At 44.7% G+C, this 25,547-nt stretch overlaps 1 protein-coding gene across 1 annotated transcript; it reads right to left on the reverse strand.

Moving 5' to 3' along the window:
* Positions 1-1,648: 1,648 nt before the first annotated feature.
* NOM1 (nucleolar protein with MIF4G domain 1) lies at positions 1,649-24,389 on the reverse strand. Its single transcript, XM_075587852.1, has 11 exons — positions 23,353-24,389; positions 20,216-20,340; positions 14,857-15,052; positions 13,660-13,983; positions 12,627-12,737; positions 11,427-11,591; positions 9,630-9,751; positions 8,089-8,221; positions 5,388-5,519; positions 3,838-3,947; positions 1,649-2,766 (listed from the first exon to the last, which is right to left on the reverse strand). Exons 1-11 carry the CDS (start codon positions 24,280-24,282, stop codon positions 2,589-2,591), a joined length of 2,526 nt encoding a protein of 841 aa, XP_075443967.1. The 5' UTR covers positions 24,283-24,389; the 3' UTR covers positions 1,649-2,588.
* Between the last annotated feature and the right edge of the window lie 1,158 nt (positions 24,390-25,547).

The following is a 25,547-nucleotide window of genomic DNA, read 5'->3' on the forward strand; positions in this document are numbered from 1 at the left end:
CTCATATAATGGAGAGCGAAACAAATTCTAGCAATGATGGTGCTTGGTGCATCTACCTCCTTTCATGTAATCTTCCCTGTGGTTATTCGGTACGCCACATCAATCTAATTTGTAATGCTTGTGAAAGCCATGCCTTTGATACCTGCCGCCTGGCAGAGGAGGGGTTAGAAGGAGGTGTAGGAGGGCTCCTTTGAATGAAGCATACACCTCAATCTGTCCCCTAGCGAAGGTGGCCAACTCCAGGCCTCAACAGGTCAGGTTTTCAGGATATCATTGCTTCAGCACAGTTGGCTCAATCAGTGCCAGAGGGATATCCCTGCTTCAGCACAGGATGCACAAATGCCTGGTGGTGGACCTTGAGGACTGGAGCTGGCCACCCCAGCCCTAGCAATTGCGGACCGTGCACAATATGATTGCATGTCACTGTGCCACAAAAGGGTTGTAGAGAAAAACACCCCTAATTACATTGAACTGTGAAATCTTACTAATGGAACAGAAACTCTGGCCAAGTCATGTTCACTTACATCAGCCCAAGCATTTTCTATACGTTTAATCTCATTCCATCAAATCGCTCCTGGAACAGATTACGGGGCATATTTACTAAGCAGTGCTAAGCCATACACGCAAGGTTACGGCTTAGTAACGCTCCATGAATATTAGCTTGAGAATGGATATTTAGCACACCTTCAAAGGGCGGCCCCGTGTAGTGACAGCTGTTAGATGTGAAAGCAATTACCTATGTAACACCTTTTGACATTCGTTTTGTAATTGACAACTTAATAGATGGTCTAGACACAAAATGGTGCAACACAACTACACAACCTATTATACACGGCTTCTAAGCAATATCTACACTAAAGGCCATGTCTGAGTCCACACAAATAGTGTCCAGTATTATTATATTATGTAAAATACTACCAAAGGAATCAACAATATATGGTTTAAAGTTGTGGTATAAACATCCTTATATTTGAAAGAATAGCACAGCTATAATCTATTGCAGTATGGTACCTGCATGATTATTAGTGTGCCTTAATTAGGGTTACAGTTTTATTTGATTGTGCAGAAACGGGTGAACAACTCATTAATACAGGACTTTAACCACCTGTGTGTGTCACAATCGCAATTCCCGTAACCAACGCATGTTCTCAGTCAGTCATTTTTTTAAGGTCCATGCTAAAAAATGAACCCCTTTCTTTTTTTCCTTCGGGCTCATTTAATCCAAATATTATCTGATCATTATTGCTCTAAGCTCCCTAAATAAACTATGCCGACATAAATTGCCGAAGAAAGTGTGAAAGTGGAGAGTCTCTGGCTGAGCCACTGCCCTGCATAGAAACATTACAAACCGTGTTATTACAGAAGGGAGGAGGTGAATAATGTGTAAATACTAGTCCATGGCATTGTTACTACTGTATAGACATTAAAAGTGTAAAAAATATATATACAGTATTATAATATATAATATATTTAAAATACTTCTACTGGTTTGATTTGTATGAAGATGGTATCAAATCCCCTACGTAACCTGCCCCGTCTTGACTCCGGACCTGCCCCACACCTTTATTAGCACAGAATTTACTAAAAGAAGGTTTAGTATAAAGCTTTTTTCTTTTTTTTTTCTAGTTTAATAAAAACTAGCATCCACTCACTGGTAACAGGTGCTTTATTCACAGAATACCATCTAGTGGTCTACAGCACAATTGCATTTATTTCCCATATTATGTTACAAGGTTACAGACATATTTCCTACCTGAAAGTGATGGAAAGCCATACTGCACAGTATTGATAGAAATGTGATGCCGTTCTGAAGTGAATACAATCACTCTGATCACTATATACTGTACACAAGGTGAAATACACAAATCATCGATCTTACCGAAATGGCTTCAGTACTGGTTTTACAGGCCTCTGAACCGCAGTTTTATTTGTCTAGGAGGCACCTGAACGGTTTCCTTTTGCTGGAAGTTGTACAGAAAACCTTGCATTGTCTTCATTGATGTAGTCAATATCTGCACCAAACAAATGAATGTGTTCTCAGCGCGTTACCAAAGATCGCACACAAGAGGCGCTTATTGAGACAGCAGCAGGACCGCGAGATCTGCCACCTTGTGCTTCACTGTTTGCTGGGGTTTCTGCGGGGTCTGAGTGTGACCAGACAGCATCCCACAGAGCTACCGTCTAATCATTTAGTCTACAATGTGACATTGCGGTATTTGAACATCTCCCGGCACTTTAGATTACCCATTTGTAACTGGGTATTAAGATTGGAGCGGGTACGAGACACTGTGTAGACTGCAGAGCACCTAAAATATGCAGCCAGGATTCCACCTCAGTGGTGGCTGCACAGCCAATTTTAAAATGTCTTGGAAATGAGAGAGAATGGGCTGCCCCTCCCAGAATGTATTTTGCAGAAGCCCTCTATGCATTGTCCCCACACACTGAACGTCCTCGGAGTGACGTTATGAGTATAATGGCGCGCTTCTTCCTTTTAAAGAGCTGCTTACCCAGCCGACTATTTAATTGTAGCAAAGTTGATGCTGCTTTCATTATTATACATATTTTTTAATATATGGGGCGGTAAAACTTTACAGCCGGAATCTGTTCTCCTTCGCTAACAAAGCCTTGACTGCCAAGTCTGCTCGCTGATTAAGCAGATCAGCTTCTTCTGCACTTTTCTGGGCCTGGATATTCTTCAGCAAGAAATGTGTGATGAAGAGCTTTAAACCTTCACGCAGCATCCCCAGCTTGGGATTCTCGGAGACCCTGAGGATGACACACAACAGTGTTAATGCAAATATAATAAAGACTAGTAATACAGCACTAAATAAGTTATTTTATTGGGTGTTTGTTTTTTTTTACAAAAAACATTTGGATTTAGTAAATTAAAGTCAAGTGAAACCACAAGCACAAACGAATTCAATGATCTTGTGGATGTAGTGGCTGTCCTTGGATATTAGTTTTTAGAACTCAAAATTAAAGTAAATTACATATATGGAGAAAAAACAAAAACAATTATAAGTTTAACAAAAAAAAACAACTATTTTTAATTGCTAGTAAGATAAACAAAAAGTAGAATAAACACACACACACTCCATGTGACCTCAATTTAATGGAAAAATAAAACATGAACAAAGGTGTCTGGTCTGAATCCCATGCATGCAGACTCGGACATTGGGAGGAAGATGTGAGAGAATAAATATATATATATCATATATCTCACATCTTCCTCCCAATGTCCGAGTCTGCGTGCATGGGATTCAGACCAGACACCTTTGTTCATGTTTTATTTTTCCATTAAATTGAGGTCACATGGCCTTTTAATTCTATGACTGACTCTTGGGCGCGTGCACGAGAACACAGCATTTTAGTATGTGAACAAGACATTTTGGGGTGTAGTGCCCACTCAATCTTTCTCCATTTACAAAACACTGTCTCTTGTGTTTTTAATGCGCATGGAAGCCTAGGAATGCTACGAGATCCACGTGTTCCTGACAGATTTCTGGAGTTCTACGCACACCGAATAAGGGCATTTTAACAGGCTCTATTAAAAATTAAATCTCCAAACTGAGTTGAGTTCTTAGACAAGGAGACCCCCTCCCTGCCACCATATGGTCTGCAAGAAAACTATACTTTGCCTTGATCGCTTTACTGAAAACACAGATCATAGTATTTTATTGCTAATAGATCTTTTGCTTTCTAAATCCAGCATTTCAACAGTGACCTATTCATTTAATAAGTTGCATCATTTTTCCGCATTGTAAAGCGCTAATCTCAAATAAAAAAAAAAATGTAAATAGAAATAAGGCTTAGTCTAATTAGCCCTAAACGACTTACTTCCCGAAGATCTGAGCTAATTCTTCTACATCTGTGTCCTTCAACACTTTGTAAAGGACTTGACGTAGGAAGGAGACTTTGATTTTATCCAACTCGCTAAACTCGATGACCTAATGGAAGGAAATAAAACACATACATTGGATGTTACTTGGCACAGAACTTTTCAAATGTACCCTCTATTCTCCTGGTGTTCCAGCTCCCCCGAAGCTTACACCACATCCCATTTTAACATTGGTGGTAGTATACATCTAAATGAACAGAATGATGGAGGGTGTGAAGCTTCATCTTCCAGTCACTAGACTTCCCCCAGGGCAGCTATGTATTATAGTTTAGCAGAGCAGCACCCCATTATAACACCAAGTCGCCTCATAGCTGGGGCACCCTGAATGTATCCCTCCAGTCCTAAAGGTGCTCGCAATGTAAGCAAAAAATCCCATACGTCTCTGGCACTAAGGATTTCAACCCAACCTTTAACTCTCTGGGGGCTTTTCTGAACTTTTTGAGAGCTGACATTTACAATATTGAGCATTTGTCACTGAAATTATAGGATTCTTAAATAGCACTAAAACACACATGCAATATGTGATTAATTTTCTCGTTTATTTAATGGGACTGAAAAAACCCTTGCTCTGGGTATCCAAGTGTTTTCAGTTGCACAGAACAGGCCTCTTTAGCTTTTGCCGCAGAATGTGTAGTGTAAGAAATCCAATTTAGCAATAATTATATTGTAATGAATGAATCTGTTATCAAAGGCAGAATCTTAAAGTATACAGTATAATAGTCTGGACTTTCCTTCATATCTATATATTCTATCTGATTGTATGTTCAGTTATAGACTTATATTGACGGTGCAGCTGTCCTAAAAGGTCAGAGTAGTCAGAAACTCTGTTTAGATTTGACACCGAGTGATTATTGACAACTGTGACTTTAGCTGAGAGTAGAGGCTATGACAAAAGCTCTGAGAATCTTCCAGTCCATACTGTATTTGGTATTCTATGTATAGAATACATGTGCTGTTTCTTATGAGATCATAGTTTGAAACTGCAGGCCCTAATTTGGAATAGAAATATATATTAAGAGAGCTGATTCAAGGAATATTATCTGGATAAATACAACAGTGAGCTTAGTAAGCTTTAGGATGGAAGAAAGGCCAGAGGAAGAAAGACCAGGCCAGAGGGATAATACCATGAAAAGGAGAAAAGACATGTTAATACCTGGAGAGAATATTAACAGAAAGAAGGTTACTATGTGCAACTATTCTTAAGAATATCAATCTATTTGAAACATCACCATCGAATAAACGTTTTGTTTGTGTGTGCAAACGACAAGAATGCTGAATTATGTTATGCGGACGTGAATCTATAGAAAAAGCGAATTTAAGGACATTTAACATGTAGCCAAGACATCAGCTCACGGTTACGGTTGACATACTTGGTAAAGTGATGATGCCTCATCATTTTACCAAGTAAAATGTACAAAGGTACTTTCCAAGAGGGCAACATGTTCATTTCCAATAAACGAATCAAATGCTTAGTTGGAGAGATCTTTACCTTAAGTACAGACACGGGGAGGGACTTGCTTTTTAGCAAGTGACTCAACAGATTAACCAGGTTTGTGAAGGTTTTCGCCGACAGATTTTCCAGGTCACGAAATTTGTCCCACATGCTGAACTGGAACGTCATCTGAAAATCACATCCATAAATACAACGTATCTAAATATACAGCATAATCAAAACCCATATACACACACAGCCATGCCTATTACTCAATGATGCTTCCTTTAACAATGCATGCAGCTTTTACGGACTCCTTTTATTGCCAGATACTTTCTAAAACGGTCATATAAGCTCCAAAAGCAATAAATCGAACTTCATAATGAATACGCGCTTGCTTTCTCCTCTGGCATAGGCTCAAAACAATCCACACTCAATACATACATTATTATTATGTTTTTTAAAGCCTATTTTTTTTCATTATTAGTTGCATTAACATTTCCTTCCCAAAAATACGCTTATATTATGGGGGCACAGTCTGCAGATTAAAATTAATATTTACATCGGGTAAGTTGTTCTGCTTATGGCCACTTCTTTTATACATTTTTTTTTTTTTTAAAGTAAGACAACCCCAATGATGGAAATAAGCCTTGCAATAAAGGCAAACGCTTTGCACCATCCTTAGCGGTTACCCAGATTACAAATTATAATACTTCCTGTTTCCCAAACACAAAAAGTTGTTCTGCCTGCAATGGAAGAAGCCTCGCATTACATGGAAGGTTTTCATGTTTGATAGAAGAGTTGTATATCAACACAACATATTTCAATGCAGTGCTTCTCAAATTGATGCCCCCAAAGACTAAGGCCTTGGTCCCGCTGCGGCCGGCGCGGCTGCAGGCCACCAGCACCTTACCCGAATGGTCCTTGTCCCTGCTGCCTCCTTCTGGCAGGGCTGACTGCGTACTGTGATGTGTCAGCCTGCTGGAGCTACCACCCCCTTGTGCTTTGCAACGCTGACGCGTCACGTGGTGCACGCGTCAGCCAATGAGGGGAGTAGGAAGGAGCTACGGCGGGAGGGAGGCGGCTTGTGAGGGAAGTCTGAGGCAGCCGTGCATGGTTCTCCCTCCCTCTCCCCCCCTCCCTCCAAAAGGTAGGGGGGGGGGAAAGTGTGTGTGTGTGTGTGTGTGTGGGGGGGAGGGACGGGGGGACGCAAGAGGTCCGGAACCATTAGCAGGATGGGGGAACAAAATTCTGCTTTATTATTTATTTCCTAATTTGCTGGGAGCTGTATGTATTGTGGGCGGAATGAGTCCCTGTTTAGAACGGATTCCCCTCCTCCCTGACACACATGGTCGCGCCCCCCCTCGTCATTGCCCCTGCCCACCTGACCCGTTTGGCAACACCCCCCCAGCGCGCAACACAGTTCACTGCAGACCGCAAATCGCGGTGCAGTAACTTGCACGCGCCGCCGGCAAGCAAGCTTGCCGTGCGGGCGCGTGCTGCGGGGCCTTAGCCTAAGGGTGGTCCCTAAAGCCTTTCCAAATTCACTTCAGACAGCTCTCTCCTTTAGGGTGAGCAAACCAACTGATAAGACTGTTTTTTAGATACAGGCGTAGCATTTAGGACCCCCGTTTTAAAGCAGGTGGCCTGCAGTGCTCGATTTTCCTTTGGGAAGGAAGGTGGTGTTTTGTTTTTAATGCTACCTGTACTGAGCTGATCTGAGGCACCCAGATCTCCGGAGACGCCCCCTGGTTCCAGAGAACTGATTCCAACCAGCCAGAATACTTGCCTCGTGTACACAATATGGCCAGGTTATCAGGACATGCTCAATAGAAAGCTGCAACACTAGCGGGAGGTAACATTGTGGCTTTTTAGATGCGAATATCCCGTGGCCAGATATGTAGGTTGGCGAATCACTCTTCTGCTCGGTTTTAGGATAATCTATATAAAACTATTAAATATGGCGCACAATGACAGTATAGTGCGCGGTGCAAAGCACACAGGAATTTTTACAAACCATCCCTGCCCGGATGAGCTTGCAACCTAAGTTTTTGGTTCCTGAAGGAAGATAAAGTGACTTGCCCGATGTCACAAGGATCCAACAACGGCAATGGAACCAGATTCCCCCAATTGAAACTCAGAGTAATTGTTTACAGTCAGTGTCTATACTCACTGAGCTGCTTTAAAAGTGTAGTTTCTCCTAAGTGTTTATGTTTTCATTTGTGAACGCTTTCTTCACTACAAAGTAGCATGTGTCTGTTTTCATCCCTAGCTTTTCCCGTTAAAAAAAATAAAATGTTTTTTTAAAACAGTGAGAATATACAAGAGTTGCATTGTGAACACTGCTACAGGTTTGGGGCCTCTGTAAATAGAAATACAAAATCAGATAGGAGAAAATATTGAAGTTGGTAATCTGACTAAAAAGCCATCTCATTAAACTCACTTTCAAAACAAGTCATATCGGGGCAAACTGCACCTTTAATACGATCTACAGATCACACTCATTGTGGCTGTCGCCTATAGAAGAGCATCCTTGTAATCGACTTTGTTTGAATGTGTCATAACAGGGAGGTTTGCAACTAAATAAGACATAAGAGGCCAGAGCAGAGTAACTCACAGAAAAGACGCGACATCAGCCTCGACATGTCAATACATTCAATATCTTGAAGTCAAAAGAGTGTTCATAACGTGTCAAGAAGAAGGAAAGTCATTTGTAGCACAAAGAACCCAGAATAAGCATCTCCCTGGCCGGCATTACCTGAAAACGCCTGTTGTATTCGCAGAACTTGCTAGACAGAAAGGCATAGAACGGGTTGTACACCTTCTCCTGCAGGCAGCAGTCAATGAGCACATGGACAATCTCTCTCTCCTGATGGTCCTTCAGTCCAAGTCTGGAATGACAAAACCGAAGCTACATCTTACCCTCGTGGGATCAGGCATCACCTTTGGTATCCCATAGACAAGCAGCAAATGAAGATTGCTATACTTAAGCACACATCACTATATGAGGCAAACGCCAAGTCTGATGATGGAACACAGTAGCCATCAAAACACGTTTTCCACTGTGGTCAGGCAAGACGGCTTGTAATATGCACACTGCCGACCAGAGCTGCTTCGCCCTTGAGCCGGGCATTGGTCTTTAACCCCTTGAGTGCTGCCGTGCGTAGTACTTACGGACTAAGGTCACGCAGTGGTGCTGCATGATGTACCAGTTTCATCACAGGAAGAGAGGGGGGTCTCTGTTCGAGTATCTCTCAAAATAGTGAAAGGCTACAGGGGTTCATTCTTTTAAACTAAAAGGGGGACTTCAAAGTGATGGCAGGGGCAGCGCGGCACCCACAACAAAAGGTTGTGCCCGCATGGTGCCACTGCCTGTCAGAGATACCCTGCTGTAAGGGTTAACTTTTCAGTCTTGGGGGGGAAAGTTGCCATGCCCTGGGTTACGTGTTATGGTTATTGTATGTTATGCGTTGACCATTTGTATAGTTCCTATGCAACTCTGGGCCAGGAACTAGAAATAGGGAATATATTTGCAGAAATTCAATTCTGCAAGCAGAACTAATAGAAAATCCAATGGCAGATTTGATAAAAATCGCACGGAACGTGTCCTATAGCGGATTGCACGAACTCCACCATGATATTTTTTTTTTGTGCCCAATCAGACTGCAGATGTGTGTGGGGGTCAGATTTTGGTTTAAAAAACAAAACAAACAAAACAAAAAAAAAAACACAACAAATGGTGGAAAATTTGTGGCTCGAATTTTCCGAGGTTCGCCCATTTCTACCAGCACTGGGACGGACGAGCTCTGCCTGCTGGGAAAGCACATAGTCCAAAGCCGGAGCTCACACCATTTTTAGATTTTCACTTCCCATGACTATTTTTGTTCCCTCCTCCTGTGCCCCCCCCCCCCCCGTTTTAGATTTTTCTTTATTCTTTAATATATACAAATATTTTTTTCTATTTATCAGCTTTCATTTCCTTTTTTCGATTCCAAAAGACCTTTATTTAATCTCTCCATGTGCTGAACACCCCTTTCTTTATGGACCATACTACTGAGGAATTGGAGGATTCCTGTTGTCGGTGTGCACTGGTAGCCATTTTTTTTATTACATGTGGTTTGAACAGATTGGTGCTGTCTGACCAAAACGTGGTACAACATTTATAAGCCGCTTTGACCATTGACTAACACCAAAAACTGAAATGTCTCCTGTACTTAGGGGCGGGGGGGGGGAGCAAACAACCTCAGCACACAAAGGGTTAAACTAACCACATTAGGGGCTAGTAGTGGTCACACTCACTTCAGTAATTTCTCAAATGCATCCAAGAAGTCTTCACTTGTCATGAGGACACAGAAGATATTTCTCCTGATGTCCGTGTTCATCCTCTGCTTGCGGGCCAGGTCCATGATCTTAGCACTTACCTTAATAATGAGAAAAGCCTTCGGTAAATTACATTGCTTCCTTAAACAGGGGGGTAGCAGGGCTAATAATGCCAAGATTTTAGTAGCTGAATGTATCTTCGTTCCTGGACGTTCGTGAAACCCGTAACGTGCTGTTGTATATGTGATTTTGAGATTTAAAAAAAGGTAATTTCACCAAAATTCACATGTAAAAGGTTGGACCGGAGTTGATGTTTAACTATGTAATCTATTGTTCCCAGAAGTGACCTCTGAATAATCATTAAAGCAGCAACACTACTTTCCCCCTTTTTTTGCCTATTCTTTATTATATGTAAAGCATGTGACAAAGTATAATTCTACATTCTTATCTCAGCTGGCAATTGTTATAAATCTGTAAAAATCCTGATTGTGTGCCTAAGATAATGGCCGCCTTCAGTTTTAATCAAATCCTTCAGTCAGTGTAACTCAGCAGCTAAAACGTAGCCTTATATCACTAAGATAACATTAGCTATTGTTACAGTTTGCAGCTCAAACTCCTGGGAACATTCGCAACAAATTATTCCAAACAGGAAAGTGTTGCAAATATCTTACAATGCTTGGCAGGTGGGCTAAACCTGCTATAGAAAACACACACACACACACACACACACACACACACACACACACACACACACACACACACACACACACACACACACACACACACACACACACACACACACACACACACACACACACACACACACACACACACACTATTTTAAAACCCCATATAAGATTTCATATGTTTTGCTGCTTTAAGGTTTGTTCCGATGTTGCCATAGGTTAGAAGACATATGTTTTTCATATATGGAGAAGATGTACAGGGAAATATTGACCGCCCCTGTAAAACAAGTGTAGTTTTGCTAGTCAAGTGAAAAGCACAATCCCCACCAACTAACTTCTTGTGTTTTTTATAGGATTGGAACCAGGGGGTTTCTCCAGAGCGGAACTGCACTGTTCTCAGTTCAGGGGACCCCCGGTTCCCTATCCACTTACTGGTGAAGTTACTGGTATTACTTCCTGTTTTTTTTAAAGGCGATTTAAATGGCCATCCAGTAGGAAGCCACAACTGACGATGTTACAAATTTCTATTGGTCCAAGATTTGCCAGCCATTTTGTTTCCCCAGAGGAAGATTTAAGACTGGCAACATCACCGGAAAAAATCTTGGGAAAAGGGGAGCAACCCAAAGATGAAAATAGTGGAGGCGAGGTCACAGGGACCACCCCGATTCCACCTGGTTACAAAAATTAAAAGGGGAAATGAGCGGTCAATTTTTGGGATTTCTTTTTTTTTTAATGGAACTGCTCATTAAAACATTCATTTGACGAGATGCTAATCATTTTCAATATTTGTAAAAATAGGTTTACTTTTTTGATCCATGTCTTAATATGAAACAACTGAAGCAGACCTGGTGATCACTGTGTATATGACTAAATGATAAATGAGCACCGCCCCAATTTAACTCGTGGCCGAGGGGCTAACAAAGAATTGCTCTTTAATACGCTGCACGCAACCTCCAGCAAGAGAGATTAAGCCACAGACACTGGGAACGTGTCTGCCCATAAATATTTCCATGTGGATAAACCGCATGAACCAATGATGAAAGTAGTGAGATTCATGTCAAACAAATGTCCTGTCTGCAGCTTAAAGTACCTTCCCAACGGGCTGGTCCTGCGGCTTGTCTGTGGAAGAGCCAATCATTGGTGCTCCACTCCATGACGATCCAACAATCCACCAGCGTCCAACCTGCTCTGCATCCAAGAGGTTCTCCAGAGAGACGCGGAGGCGAGTGTCACTGCCAGATGCACTGCGGTGTACCTTGTTAAAGCAACAGTGGAAAATATCCATGCGCTTACTGGGATAAACAGTTTGATGGTGCAAGATGGGGACATGGGCAAAACCAGGTGACGAGTACCAAACTGTGAACACGTCATCTCTACAAGCTTTTTGGGTATGGACCCTATTCGGCCTGTCCTGTACTTAGTATAGCACTGGTGCTACATATATAAATCAGTTACCTATAGACCCTATTTTATAATCTCTCTTTCACGTTACTTCTTGAAATCTAGATTTTTTTTTTTATCATGTTCTTGCTAGTTTTACATAGCGCTTTACAGACATTTTGCAGACACAGGTCCCTGCCCCGTGGAGCTTACAATCTATGTTTTGGTGCATGAGGCACAGGGAGATAAAGTGACTTGCCCAAGGTCACAAGGAGCCGACACCAGGAATTGAACCAGTTTCCCGTGCTTCAAACTCTGTCAGTCAGTGTCTTGACTCTCTGAGCCACTCCCTCTCCCGCCTTCTCCTAATTCAGTCTTTCCATTGCAGGAGAACACGAACTGCAAAGCAGTGTAAGAAGCACTGCGTTTCCTTCACCATGGCTAAAGAGAGATAACATGCAACGAGGGTCCCAAGCAACATATCATGTGGGGCATTTGATGTAAATACATACTACAAAAGGTGGTAGGTTAAATGTTCTGTCTTTGGAAGCATAGCTAGCAGTGGTAAGGTCACTGGGATACAAAATGTTGTTACCTGCTTTAAAAAGGCAGTGTCAGCTTGTGACCTTTGGCAACTTGTGTTTCAGGTACCAAGATTAGATGTAAGCCCCTTAGGGACTCATTATACCTGCAAATTCTATATACCGCGCTATACAAGAAAAATATAATGCGGCTAAATTTGTAATACAGATGGAAGCTTTTTGGTTTAATTTCAGAAGTTAAAACGTAATGGTATATTTTGGGGTTTCAACTATTTTTGTCTGTGGTCCAAAGCTCAGATTCACAGTAATCTGAGGTCATGTGGACAGTATGCGATTAATCTTTACTATGAAAAAGTAAAAGGCGTTACCAGCGACCGTTGCAGTTTCCTCAGTTTCTCCACCGGCTCCGGGTCATAGCCTGGGATTTTCCTCATGTCGTTATTCTTTAGTGCTAGCATAGTTTCAAGCATAAACCGGACCTTACATTGGATACAGAGACAGGCGGTCATTTTACAATACACTATAAAAATAAAACATACATATAATGGTCAGTTTGCCGCTGTACTGCTGGAGGCCTCAGCAGATCTCACCAGTAGCTTCAAAGAAAATCAACCTTCCCTACATTATATACTGAAAACATTTGGGTACTCGCTGCAGGGAGCGGCTCAGCACAAGCTCTGCCATGCTTAATTTTAGGACAGAACTTCCTTTCATGAAATAATTAAACAAGACACAGGGAATGACAGCAGGACAATGTGCAATCACAGTACTTAATCCTTAATAAGAAGGAACAAAGACGACAGACGTGACATTAAGCCACTAGTCAAAGCCTATAGCAATTGTGCCGTGTATTGAGCCACATATACTGTAACTCAAATCGAACAATCGGTTTGGGCAAAGAGTAGATGTCAAATAAAAATTTGATGAGCTAAAAAAATACACAACACAATTAAGACGTTAAATCGTTTAAATAGTGTATATGTACAGAGAAAAATATTAATACCTTTAAAGATGTTATTGGAAACCCTTTTCTCATGTACATTTTGTCTCCCTTACAGAGAACTTGGGAATTATCTTAAAATGAACGTCTATTAACCTGAATGGTTTTAAAAAGCAATGGTTTTGCAGAGTTACAATTGCATAAAAGCTTGTGTTACAAAGTTTACAAAAGCCTCACATGCGCCATATTATTATACATCCTTGGACTTGGCATCTTAGCATTCGGTTTTATATTAGAATTGTTTATTCTGTACCGATGTTCATATAATTGTGTTTTCATTCAATAAAATAATAAATCCCATCACACTTTGACATAGTAACGTATAGTGATACGCTGACCACTACAGAAGGGGTTATATATGCCAATAAATTATATGGTCTACAAAACTGGACCGTTCTTACTCGAGTCTGGTCCTGGAATTTCTTGCCGGCGTCATTGGCTTTGTTTTGAGCGTCACATATCAGCTCCTTGAGCGCTAACGCGTCCTCCTTCCTCAGGGTGAAGCCCACATTCTTCAGCAACAGCAGGACCAGCTCAATATCCCGATCTGCAAATGTCGCAACAAGCTTCTTCAGGATGTCAAAGACCAGGCGCGACTCCATCACGTGAAAGTTATATAGGTGACCAATGAAGACGATCAGGTTGTCGCACTCTTTGCTGTCGGTGTAGTTCTGATACAGGTCGTCAAACTTCTTCACCACCGTTTCCAAAACATGCGCCCCCACCTAGCAAAGAGCAGAGGATCTAAAACAAAGCAGTGCAATATCACAATAGTTTATTCAGCAATCAACACTTCTGGTTACGCGCTGATGGTGAGAACAGCCTAAATAACACAGATAAAAGAAATACTGAGTGTTACCACAAGAGTCCTATTCTACAAGGCATGGGGGGTCAGCTCCAGCCCTCAAGGGCCACCAATAGGTCAGGTTTTAAGGATATCCCTGCTTCAGCAAAGGTGGCTCAGTCATTGACTGATCCACCTGTGTTGAAGCAGGGATATCCTTAAAGCCTGACCTGTTGGTGGCCCTTGAGGGATGGAGTTAGCCACTCCAGCGATAAGATATCACCATGTATGTATGCATCTTTATTTATATAACTCCCAGTGTGTACTCTGCGCTTTATAAAAGAGATAATACAGCAGAGGGAATTATAATACAATAAGTGCAAAACAAACAAAATCAGACATTAGGAAAGGAAATCCCTGCCCCGGAGTGGTTACATAACTTGAAAAAAGTACATACGTAGAGGAATGAATCTCGGCCCAAAGAACATACAAGTTAATGCTTCGAGTTCTTGGATAGAGAGATGAATCGCCTCATACGATTGACTTGGGATATAAGCGAAGTTCCCAATCTTCACGGACAGTGACATTACTGCTGGCACATTCCAGTTCAACCTCAGGTTTCCACTTAATTAGGATATGGGCGACCGTCGTTTCCTATCCCTACACCTCCCATGTTCGGTGGCATCACAGAAATACAACCCGTCAATGGAGCACCCTTGAGACACAGATGTCATGCTCCCCCCCCGCGGTGTTTCCCTACTAAAGCTCTATGATCAGAGGGAATTGGGAACACTGAACCAAATATAAACATTACCTCAATCCCTACTGTGTTATGCAGTATGCTGATCAGGAGCACGTGCTCCATCATCAGACGGTCCTGCATCCTAGCAGGGGTGATGCAGGCGTTCAGAAGGACGCTGGTCATGGTTTCATTCATGTCCTTTCTGCTGTTGGTCATGTAGAGCTCTTCCAGTTGCCCACTAATGGAAGCCATGTTTGGTTCAGTCAGCCTAAGATAGACCAGGCAGAGCCAAACGTTACATCTGTTACAGTTTAGTGTTTTTATGCAAAAATGCCTTTAAAAAAAAAAATGCACTGTATGGCTGTAGACACAATGGATGCAACAACCTCTCAGCATAAATACATGTATAACTGTTTGGATAGACGCAAGAAATCCCCAATGCGTTACAAACCTCTATGGTACTAAAGGGGTTAATACGCTGTCTGATTTTACATTCATTTTTGCATTGGTTATTAAGGGGGGGGAGAGAAAATCAATAATCTCCCAAAAGTCATGTGAACTGACTCCCCGCAGTCGCGCTGTGTATGCAAGCGCTCCCCGCCGGCTCGCTGTGTATGCAAGCGCTCCCCGCCGGCCCGCTGTGTATGCAAGCGCTCCCCGCCGGCCCGCTGTGTATGCAAGCGCTCCCCGCCGGCCCGCTGTGTATGCAAGCGCTCCCCGCCGGCCCGCTGTGTATGCAAGCGCTCCCCGCCGGCCCGCTGTGTATGCAAGCGCTCCCCGCCGGCCCGCTGTGTATGCAAGCGCTCCCCGCCGGCCCGCTGTGTATGCAAGCGCTCCCCGCCGGCGCGCTGTGTATGCAAGCGCTCCCCGCCGGCCCGCTGTGTATGCAAGCGCTCCCCGCCGGCTCGCTGTGTATGCAAGCGCTCCCCGCCGGCGCGCTGTGTATGCAAGCGCTCCCCGCCGGCCCGCTGTGTATGCTAGCGCTCCCCGCCGGCCCGCTGTGTATGCAAGCGCTCCCCGCCGGCCCGCTGTGTATGCAAGCGCTCCCCGCCGGCGCGCTGTGTATGCAAGCGCTCCCCGCCGGCCCGCTGTGTATGCAAGTGCTCTCCGCCGGCCCGCTGTGTATGCTAGCGCTCCCCGCTGGCCCGCTGTGTATGCAAGCGCTCCCCGCCGGCCCGCTGTGTATGCAAGCGCTCCCCGCCGGCCCGCCGTGTATGCAAGCGCTCCCCGCCGGCTCGCCGTGTGTGCAAGCGCTCCCCGCCGGCTCGCCGTGTGTGCAAGCGCTCCCCGCCGGCCCGCTGTGTATGCAAGCGCTCCCCGCCGGCCCGCTGTGTATGCAAGCGTTCCCCGCCGGCGCGCTGTGTATGCAAGCGCTCCCCGCCGGCGCGCTGTGTATGCAAGCGCTCCCCGCCGGCCCGCTGTGTATGCAAGCGCTCCCCGCCGGCTCGCCGTGTATGCAAGCGCTCCCCGCCGGCCCGCCGTGTATGCAAGCGCTCCCCGCCGGCCCGCTGTGTATGCAAGCGCTCCCCGCCGGCCCGCTGTGTATGCAAGCGCTCCCCGCCGGCCCGCTGTGTATGCTAGCGCTCCCCGCCGGCCCGCTGTGTATGCAAGCGCTCCCCGCCGGCCCGCTGTGTATGCAAGCGCTCCCCGCCGGCCCGCTGTGTATGCAAGCGCTCCCCGCCGGCTCGCCGTGTGTGCAAGCGCTCCCCGCCGGCTCGCCGTGTGTGCAAGCGCTCCCCGCCGGCCCGCTGTGTATGCAAGCGCTCCCCGCCGGCCCGCTGTGTATGCAAGCGTTCCCCGCCGGCGCGCTGTGTATGCAAGCGCTCCCCGCCGGCGCGCTGTGTATGCAAGCGCTCCCCGCCGGCTCGCTGTGTATGCAAGTAGTACCCAGTAGTTTTGTATTACGTGCAGCGGAGGGTGGAGGACGACCACGGCAGAGGTCCACAGAACCACAGCGACATCCTGGTGGTGGTGAGAGCAGCGGCAGACATGCTTCAGGCGGTGGAATCATTCTTCAGCCAGTGGGAGCAGCAGAAAACGTCCTTCACAGCCGGTGCCGGTGGGAGCACGGGAACATGTGACCGGAGCAGGAACGTTACTATTGGACAGTCGGGGAGGAGCTGCACCCGAAGTCACGCTTCTCCCCGGCTGTCCAATAGTAACGCTCCTGCTCTGGTCACATGTTTATCTGCTCCCTCCGGCACTGGCTGTGAAGGATGTCTTCTGCTGCTCCCACTGGCTGAAGTTTGACGTGGTCTGCTCCCACCGCCACCAAGATCTCGCCGTGGTCCTCCTCACCCTCCACCGCCAGGCAAGTCGCCTGCTGCTCTGCGCCTGCTGCTCTCCAAGAGGACCAAGGGAGCAGAGCAGAACGGAAATTACCTGGCACCGGATCACAGCCCCCTGGTGTCTGGTCCGGGTACTTTCCAGGTACTTAGAAACAGTGCCAGGTATTACGCTAATTTCCGGCTCCCCGGTATACGACTACTTAGAACTGTGGCTGTGCTTGGAGAGTTGGACTTGGCTGCCTTTTCCCATCTTACTCGGTTTCCTTTCCAAGGCTGGTTAGCGATTATAATGCACGGGACTGCGGCCCAGATCCTGCCAGACCTCGTTATCATTGAACTTAAAGTCACGCGCCACATTGAAATATGTGCAGGGTGCTAATTGAAATGCGTCTTCTAATAAAGCCCCAATGTAAATAGCAACGACATTTTCACAAAAAGAACAGTTTGCCATTTCAGAGAGGCAAAGTCACGAAGAATCAGAAGAGGTACCAACAGGATGAAAGGATCCCACACAGGTCTGTTTAGACAGAAGAAATCCTTCAGTGTGAGCCTCACAAACCATACACGCGAATGGATCACACGCCTACTACAAATGTTTTATGCAGTTATTTTATTACCCCCTCATGCTATAGTTCTGGCCGCCATACAGACAGGACCAGCCAGGTGCACTATGAGGTCTTGGATGCTCTGCCCAATATAATTCCATTTATGATGCGGGGGCCCCAAAAAGGTATCACAACCTACACCCTTATTTTCTTCCTCATATCCCGGGATTAAAATGCCCAGTCCCACTTTGAAAAAATTTAAAACAGTGGAGGTTATATCACTGGAGAAAAGAGAGCGCACAACTCTCATAGTGAAGTAAAGTTAGTAATGAGCACAATTGTGTATAAAGATAAGCATCGCGCGTACATCTAGACAATTAACGCATTTCATGTGACAGACATGGGTTACCACAGCAGGAATCGATGCCCACAGACGCAGTATTTTCTTAACGTCGTCATCTGTTAAATGGGATCTTGGCAAGATGAGGTAAGTGGAGAAAATCTTTTATCCAAATTGCTGCGTTGTCTGCACCATCCGGAGGATACAGCAACAGCACCGGCGCGTCTCCTCGGTCTCGGCAGCGGCGCACAGACAACATCAACACAAAACCACCATTCCGGATCAGAGTCCAGTGCTTTCTGCAGCGGCTAATGACATCACGGGTAGTGACACCCGGTGGGTATCAGGGAGCCGAGATTTAAGCTGCACGCACCGGTGGTAAGGCAATAGAAATAGTCCATTGTAAAAGAGCATCCAGCCAAGTCTTCCTCAGCAGCTAATGGCGTCACCGAAAAGCGTCACAAGCGGTGACCATACGGTGAACATCAGGGAGCCGAAAGTAAGGCGCAAGCGCCGGTGACAATGGCAATAAAAATCAATATGGAAATAAAAACATCCAACGCGATCCGTAGATTTAAAAACTACATCAGGGAATCCCTACGAAATGCGTTGGGTGTTTTTATTTCCATATTGATTTTTATTCCTATTGCCATTAGCTGCCGCTGAAAGCACTGAGGACTGGACTCTGATCCGGAATGGTGGTTCTGTGTTGATGTCTGCGCCGCTGCCGAGACCGAGGAGACGCGCCAGTGCTGTACGAGTGTTGTATCCTCTGGATGGTGCCGATAAGGCAGCAATTTGGATAAAAGATTTTCTCCACTTACCTCATCTTGCCAAGATCCCATTTAACAGATGACGATGTTAAGAAAATACAGCGTCTGTGGGCATCGATTCCTGCTGTGGTAACCCATGTCTGTCACCTGAAATGCGTTAAAGAATTGTCTTGATGTACGCGCGATACTTATCTTTATACACAATTGTGCTTATTACAAACTTTACTTCACCATGAGAGTTGTGCGCTCTCTCCATTTTTCTAGTACTTTTGAGATGACGAACCATCTGTTTTGGACAGCTGCAGACTCTCCGTTACTGTTGACACACGGTTTTGTTGTGTTTCTATTTTGCCTTCACTAGTGGTTCGTAAACAGTTTGTGTACCCCATGTATATGTAGAGAATTTTACACAATTTCTCTCCAACGTGTCATTAATTATATTTCGTTATTTCACGGATGGCTCATTTAGTGCGCTATATCTTCTACTTTTTTTTTGGAGGTTAAATTAAGTAACTCAGCCATTTAATATCTTCTCGATCATTCAAAAAAAAATGTATTTCAAATTAAAGGCTGCAATCCAATCTGTTAAAAAAATCTCTCTCTCTCCTTTAATAGGCGTTTCATGGCTCTGCACACCTGGGCTCCAATTGGGAAATGCCGATACCAAGTATGAACACACGGGTTTGTTTGGGAAGGCACATGGCAGCATTTCCACAGCCGCAGCGTCCAGGTCCGATTCATAAAGCAAATTAAAAAAAATGAATCATGGCAGCTGAGGCGATACATCAGTATTTCATCATTATTCATACTTTCTTGCTACTATCATGCTGCAGAAAAGCCGACACATCTCACTTTTTCTAATATTTCATTGAAATTGGGGTTTTATTTACATATTTCGGCCAAAGTATAAGTTTGTCCACAACGCCAAGGTAACACAACATTCGGCAAGTCCTAACTTCTAATGTACATGGTGTCCCCGGAGTTCAATTCCTCCCGCTTCTCGCTTTAGTTTTTCTCCATAAAAACTGGTTTGTGACATTAGCCAAGACACTACCTTTGTGCAACACAATAAGTGTGTGATATATATATATATATATATATATATATATATATATATACACACACACATATACACATATACACATATTTGTGTATACTTGTTTTTTATATACATATAAAACCATGTACCGTTGTAATTGGAGAAGCCAACAGTCACATTTATACTACAAAAAGAAAATTGCGATTTCCAGTGACATATATATCACTGACTGACCGGTACAGTCTACACTAAACAAATGTCTAAATTAATTAGCAGTAGAGGTCGAGTTATTTATGTTCATGGAGTTTCATCCTGTCATTTAAAAATATGAACTATAAAGTACTTGAGGTTATCCAGGACTAGAGCCAAGAGAGAGTGCAGAACTCACACCCTTCCAAAGACCATTTCGTTTCCCATTATTTAGATGCACACATTTTATACACTACCTGTTCATCAATCCTTTCACGCTCTTCTTCAGCCTTTCCAATTCCTCCCTCCTTTTTGCATCCAAGGTGTCAGAAGATTGTCTCAGCTGTGGTGGGACATATTTGTTGCCAGTATCTTGAGTAGTCTAACAGAGAAAAGAGAAGATTTACATACATGATACTTCATTGGCGTTAGACTGAGTAACAAGTATTTCAGGAATTCAGCTGTGATTCATGTAATAAGTAAATCTTACTCAACGTGGGTTATTTAGTAAACTGTGATGTTAGTGCACCGATCTGTACTACCATACAGAAACACCGGACTTCAATGGAAGTTTTCATCAGATAGTACCTCAAATCATCGCAGTTTAATTAATGACCCCCAATATGTCCAAAACCAAGGTCCTTATACTTACACCTAAGTTCAGTCTTTTTTTATTTTTATTTTTTACTTCAATAGTTTCATGTGGGCAATCTCTAATTACCTAAAGAACTGCATAGCTGCCGGTCAATTCGTTCTCCGTCTATTGATCGGGAATGTTTGGCGACATCTTTAAATATGGGGAATGTAAATGGTTGCTATAGGAAAGAAGGGTGTCATTGCTCGTTTCCCTAAGTGTTTTAAAGCGTCTCTGGACACTGTCAGAAAGCTGATTCTATTGACGCATGCGCGCTTTCTACTCCATCCCGCTGGTAACATCCAACCCGACACGCACGCTGTGCGGTCCAGGAGATGGTTTCCGGAAGTTGATGGGCGACTCGTGACGTCACCGTCGGGCGCCCCACGAGGAGTAGCACGCCGCTCTGAGCCGTGTGCTCTGGGACTCCTACTATAGGACTTATTCACCTACCATCCCAAGACGGTGAGCACTGGAGCCTGCAGCTGTGAAGTGAGAAGCAGAAGAGAAGCAGAAGAGACGCTTGCTGATTCATCCCCTGCTGGTATTCACCAAGGGTGCTGCCTCCGGTCATCATATGGTGTGGTAAACCCAATAACCAACTGCTTGTAAATTTTATTTTGATGTACGCAGAACTATTTACTTTTAATCATAAAGTCACGTTTTATACTCTATTACACTATGTGCGTTGTGCGCCTTGTTGTTCTGTTTTTTGTTTAGAAACAAGCATGCTTGTTAAAATAGAATACAAGAAAAATGATCTTTCAAAGTTGTTGTTTTTTTAAAACAGAAAATGCTAAAAGTATTTTTTTCTTACTACAGAACTGATTTATTAAAAAAACCACACATGCAGGCTATTGACTGAACGCAGCTTTAAAGATTCTGAGTGGGCAGCGTCTCCCTTTCTTCTGTCATTATAGACAAAACTCCAAGTCAGACCCTTATCCACGATCACCAGAACTTTCTACCATCTGGCCTGCTGCACTGTCACTTTATGATAGTGCTCCACTGGAGACACGCAAATAGACATGTAAATCTGGAGCTTGAGAGCTCAAATTCACCGGTGGAATTTTACAGTCTACCTATGTATCTGATAGACAATCTGATAACACACGATAACAGGCTCAGAGACAAAAAGCATCACCTTGCAGTAGATTTGTTAATGAAATAAAAAGAAAATGTAATATTTATGCATGCTAACCTACTTTATTTTACTTTGGTTTTGACAAGACTGACAGTGATTTTAGTGACTGCTCTAGAAACGAAATATTTTGCGACGTATGCAGATATATTTGAAATATATTGCACCCTATAATATAAGCATCGCTTTACAAACAAACAAACAAACAAGCTTCACAAATAAACAATAAGAATGACAATAAAATACAGAATATACAAGTGCAACAAATACAAACAGATTATAGGATAGGTGATCTTTATGTCAAGATATTCTATATACAATGAAAGACTATATTGTGTATGAAAGGTCAGTCTAGAATCATCACATTAACTTCAGATTAACAAGGCATTAACCAACTTTAAACTCAGGTGCTTTTAGGTTTGATTAATATAATCAAAATTAGACCAAATATATTAATTTTACTGATAATTAAGCCCCACTTGTTCATAACAACCCAGACATTTCTATTTTCAACAAGTGCGCAATAGTTAATAAACTTATTTTGAATATCGAGTGTATATATCAAAATAAATCACAGGGAAATAGCCTCTACCATATAAAATGTGGGTAATTGCTTGACCAAAACCAGAGACATAACATAAAACACAGACAAAGCTCAGTGCACATCCACATTGGCTCAAGGGCTTACAACAATTTGGCCAAAATGTTAAACTAAAAGACCATTTTATTTATTAGTTATTTATACATGTATATTTAGGCACTGTACCGTATATAAGTTTTTCTGGATGTGCACTGGGCTTTGTCTGTGTTTTATGTTATGTCTCTGGTTTTAAATACATATTGCCATGCTCAGTAGCACTCCTCTGTGAAACTTATATGCTTATATATATATATATATATATATATGTTGTGGGTATTTTGGGGGTTCAATTTGAGCTTGTAGGTGTTCTGTATGTTTTATAATTGCTTGACCAACAATAAACCAGATGAACCGTCTGGGAAACCTTGCCCACTGCTTACTAAGGCCTCGGACATGGTCAGCGCATGCTGAGGCGCGCTTACGCTCGGCACTGAGCCCCTGCAGCCGCAATGAGAGCGGCTTTAGCAGGGGCTCGCTTATGCTTCCGCAAGCATGCGGAAGCGCAAGTCTTGGCAACATTTTTAATTTTCGCGCTTGCCGGAACGCAGGGCCGGTCACGTGAGCAGTTCCAGCTCCGTGATGTCACTGGTCCGCCCCCGACACCCCCCCGGACGGCGCGCGGTCTAAGGCCAGGGAAAGCACCCGCTTTCCCTCAGCCTCTGCGCGCCTCAGCACGCAATCCCTAACCATGGACGCAGCCTAATGGTGGCAAAATTGGAGAAAGGTGGTGAGGGGTGTTACAGAGGAGAGAGCGATCAAGTGTGAACAGATTCCATTTTTAAGCAACACTATCATGGTACTTTTTTTGCTGTTCTCAATAGCAACATGTGCAGTTCAAGAAAATAAATTCCCACTCTTGGATGTTCTAGAAATCTCTTGTGATATCCCCATTCCTAAAACTGCCAAGGTTCAACTGGTCTAATCTGCACAATGCAGTTTCAATAGAGATAAGCATGAGAGCAGAACTAGGTCTACATACCTTGATATTTGCGGGGGGATCTGTCTCATCTCCACTGTCTAAAACCGGAGTACCTTCCTCTTCCACCTGATCCACGGATCCGTCCTTCTCAGACTCCTCTCCTTCGTCCGACTCTGCTCCCTCCTCTTGGTCCATGGATCTGTCCTCCTCAGACTCTCCTTCGGCCTCCAGGTGAACGGATATGTCCTCCCCTTCACTCACACCCTCCTCCTGCCCCTCTGCCCCTCCCTTGCCGTCGGATCCTGAGCACATCCTCTCAGAGAGCCTGTGCAATTTCTCTAAAGTGTTGACCTCCTCCTCTTCCTCCTCATACAGCCCTAACCCGGAGCCCCCAGGCTCTAGCGCCCCCAGGATGTAATCCAGCCCGTCCTGTGCAAAGGCCTGGGGCAGGGAGCTCTTGTTCTTCCTCTTGTTCATCCTTAGGCTCTTCTCCAGCCTCTTGATCTCCTTCTCCTCCTTCTCATTAGCCTCCAGCAAAGCTTTCCTCCTCACCTCCTCTCTGCTCAAATTATTCTTGGTGGGTTTCCCCGTTGCTGGGCTTTTCTTCACCGGTTTGCTTTCTTTGGGCTCCTCCCTGCCATGTCCCTCCGTCTTCCCGACCTCGCCCGTTCCCTGCGCCCCAGGCTTCCCGACCTCCCCGGTTCCCTGCGCCCCCGGCTTTCTGACCTCCCCCGTTCCCTGCCCCCCGGTAGGTTCCATCTGACCGGAGCCCAGGTGCCGCCACTCGTAGTACTCCCTCCTCCGGCTCTTCTTGGCCTTGCGCTTCTCTTTCCTCAGCTCCTTGCGGCTCTTCCCCCTGGCCCCCGGATATTCCGCTTCCTGCTCCGGTGCGGCTTCGGCGGTCCCCGCATTCTGCACGAACTGCTGCACCGACAGCTTCAGCTTCTTCATCCCCTCGGGGGCTCCCCGGCCCGACGCGGTGCGCTTCATGTTTCCGGTGTATTATAACCTCACTCTGATACCTGACAGCGGCCAACACGGCCAGCGTTCTGCAGGGATCCGCTACCCACGCCTGCACTGGGCGCCGCCATGCTGGATTTTGGAACCGGAAGTAGGTTAGACGCTTCCTATGTATAGAGTGCCCAAGTGCAGCAGTATGAGCTGTCAGTGCACAGCGCCACCTGCTGGCAGCCAGAAGAGGAATGCGTGATGAAGAACAGAAAACATCAATTGGGTTAACCTGAGGCCACCTCACACTGTTTAAATGTGTGCATTGTATATATGTATGTATGTGTAACGTATATATCCCCACCCTCTGTGAGGTGATGTGGCTACAGTGTGTGCGGTGCAATACCTGCGGCTCACAGGAGGTCTGAGCCTCCGCTACAGGGAGCCTGGGGTGTATCCTGCTAAGATGTTCTTCAGCGCCTCCACCTGTAACGGATTCTACTGTATGGAGTTACTCGTTACAGAACCTATATGTATATGAACAGAAAAAAGGAACAGTGCGCAACTAAAACTGGATAACACGTGAAGTGGAGGCAATAGTTAATAAACTAAAAAGCCCCATATAAGTGCAAGTGAACAATAGTGCAAATATATGTAATATAACCTTAAATACAGGTATACTAAATAGCGTCTGCAGCCGTCGTGGGGGGTGGCTCAGCACCCCTGGAACTAGGAAAATGAAACAAAAAACAGCGCACAACGCTAATAGTGAAGTAAGTACTATAAAAAATTATATTAAAAGATTAAAGTTCTGCGTACATAAAGCAAGAAATTACAAGCAATCAACGAAGCATGGAGTGGGTTACCGCACGCTGGAACTGAGGATCGCAGATCAGACACACAGCAGGTCACTTCCTATACAGCTAGGGTGACCATTTGTCACAATTTTGCAGGGACAGTCCCGTTTTTTTGTGTCCTGTACCGGTTCCCTGTCCGTCCCGGAAATGTCCCGGGTTTTGGCCCTGGTCCCGATATGCAGCGAGGTGGCGGTGAGGAGGATGCCGTGCGGGAGCAGGTACGTTTTTTTCTCTATGTTGAATGAATGGTTGTCGGGGGGCGGGATTTAGAATGCCGGCCGGGCCGCAGGGGATTGGCTGCAGGTCAGAGGGTGCTGGGGGTGGGGCTTCCGCTTTCTTCTGCAGAGCACACGTGGTGTGTGTCTCTTCCCGCTCCTGGCTCCTCTGTCGACTGCGCGCTGTCTCCCCCTTCTGCCCGCCCGGGGTGATAGGAGGTGGGTTTTTGTTCCT

Source organism: Ascaphus truei, chromosome 2 (assembly GCF_040206685.1).
Source record: "Ascaphus truei isolate aAscTru1 chromosome 2, aAscTru1.hap1, whole genome shotgun sequence".
Taxonomy (NCBI): Eukaryota; Metazoa; Chordata; class Amphibia; order Anura; family Ascaphidae; genus Ascaphus; species Ascaphus truei.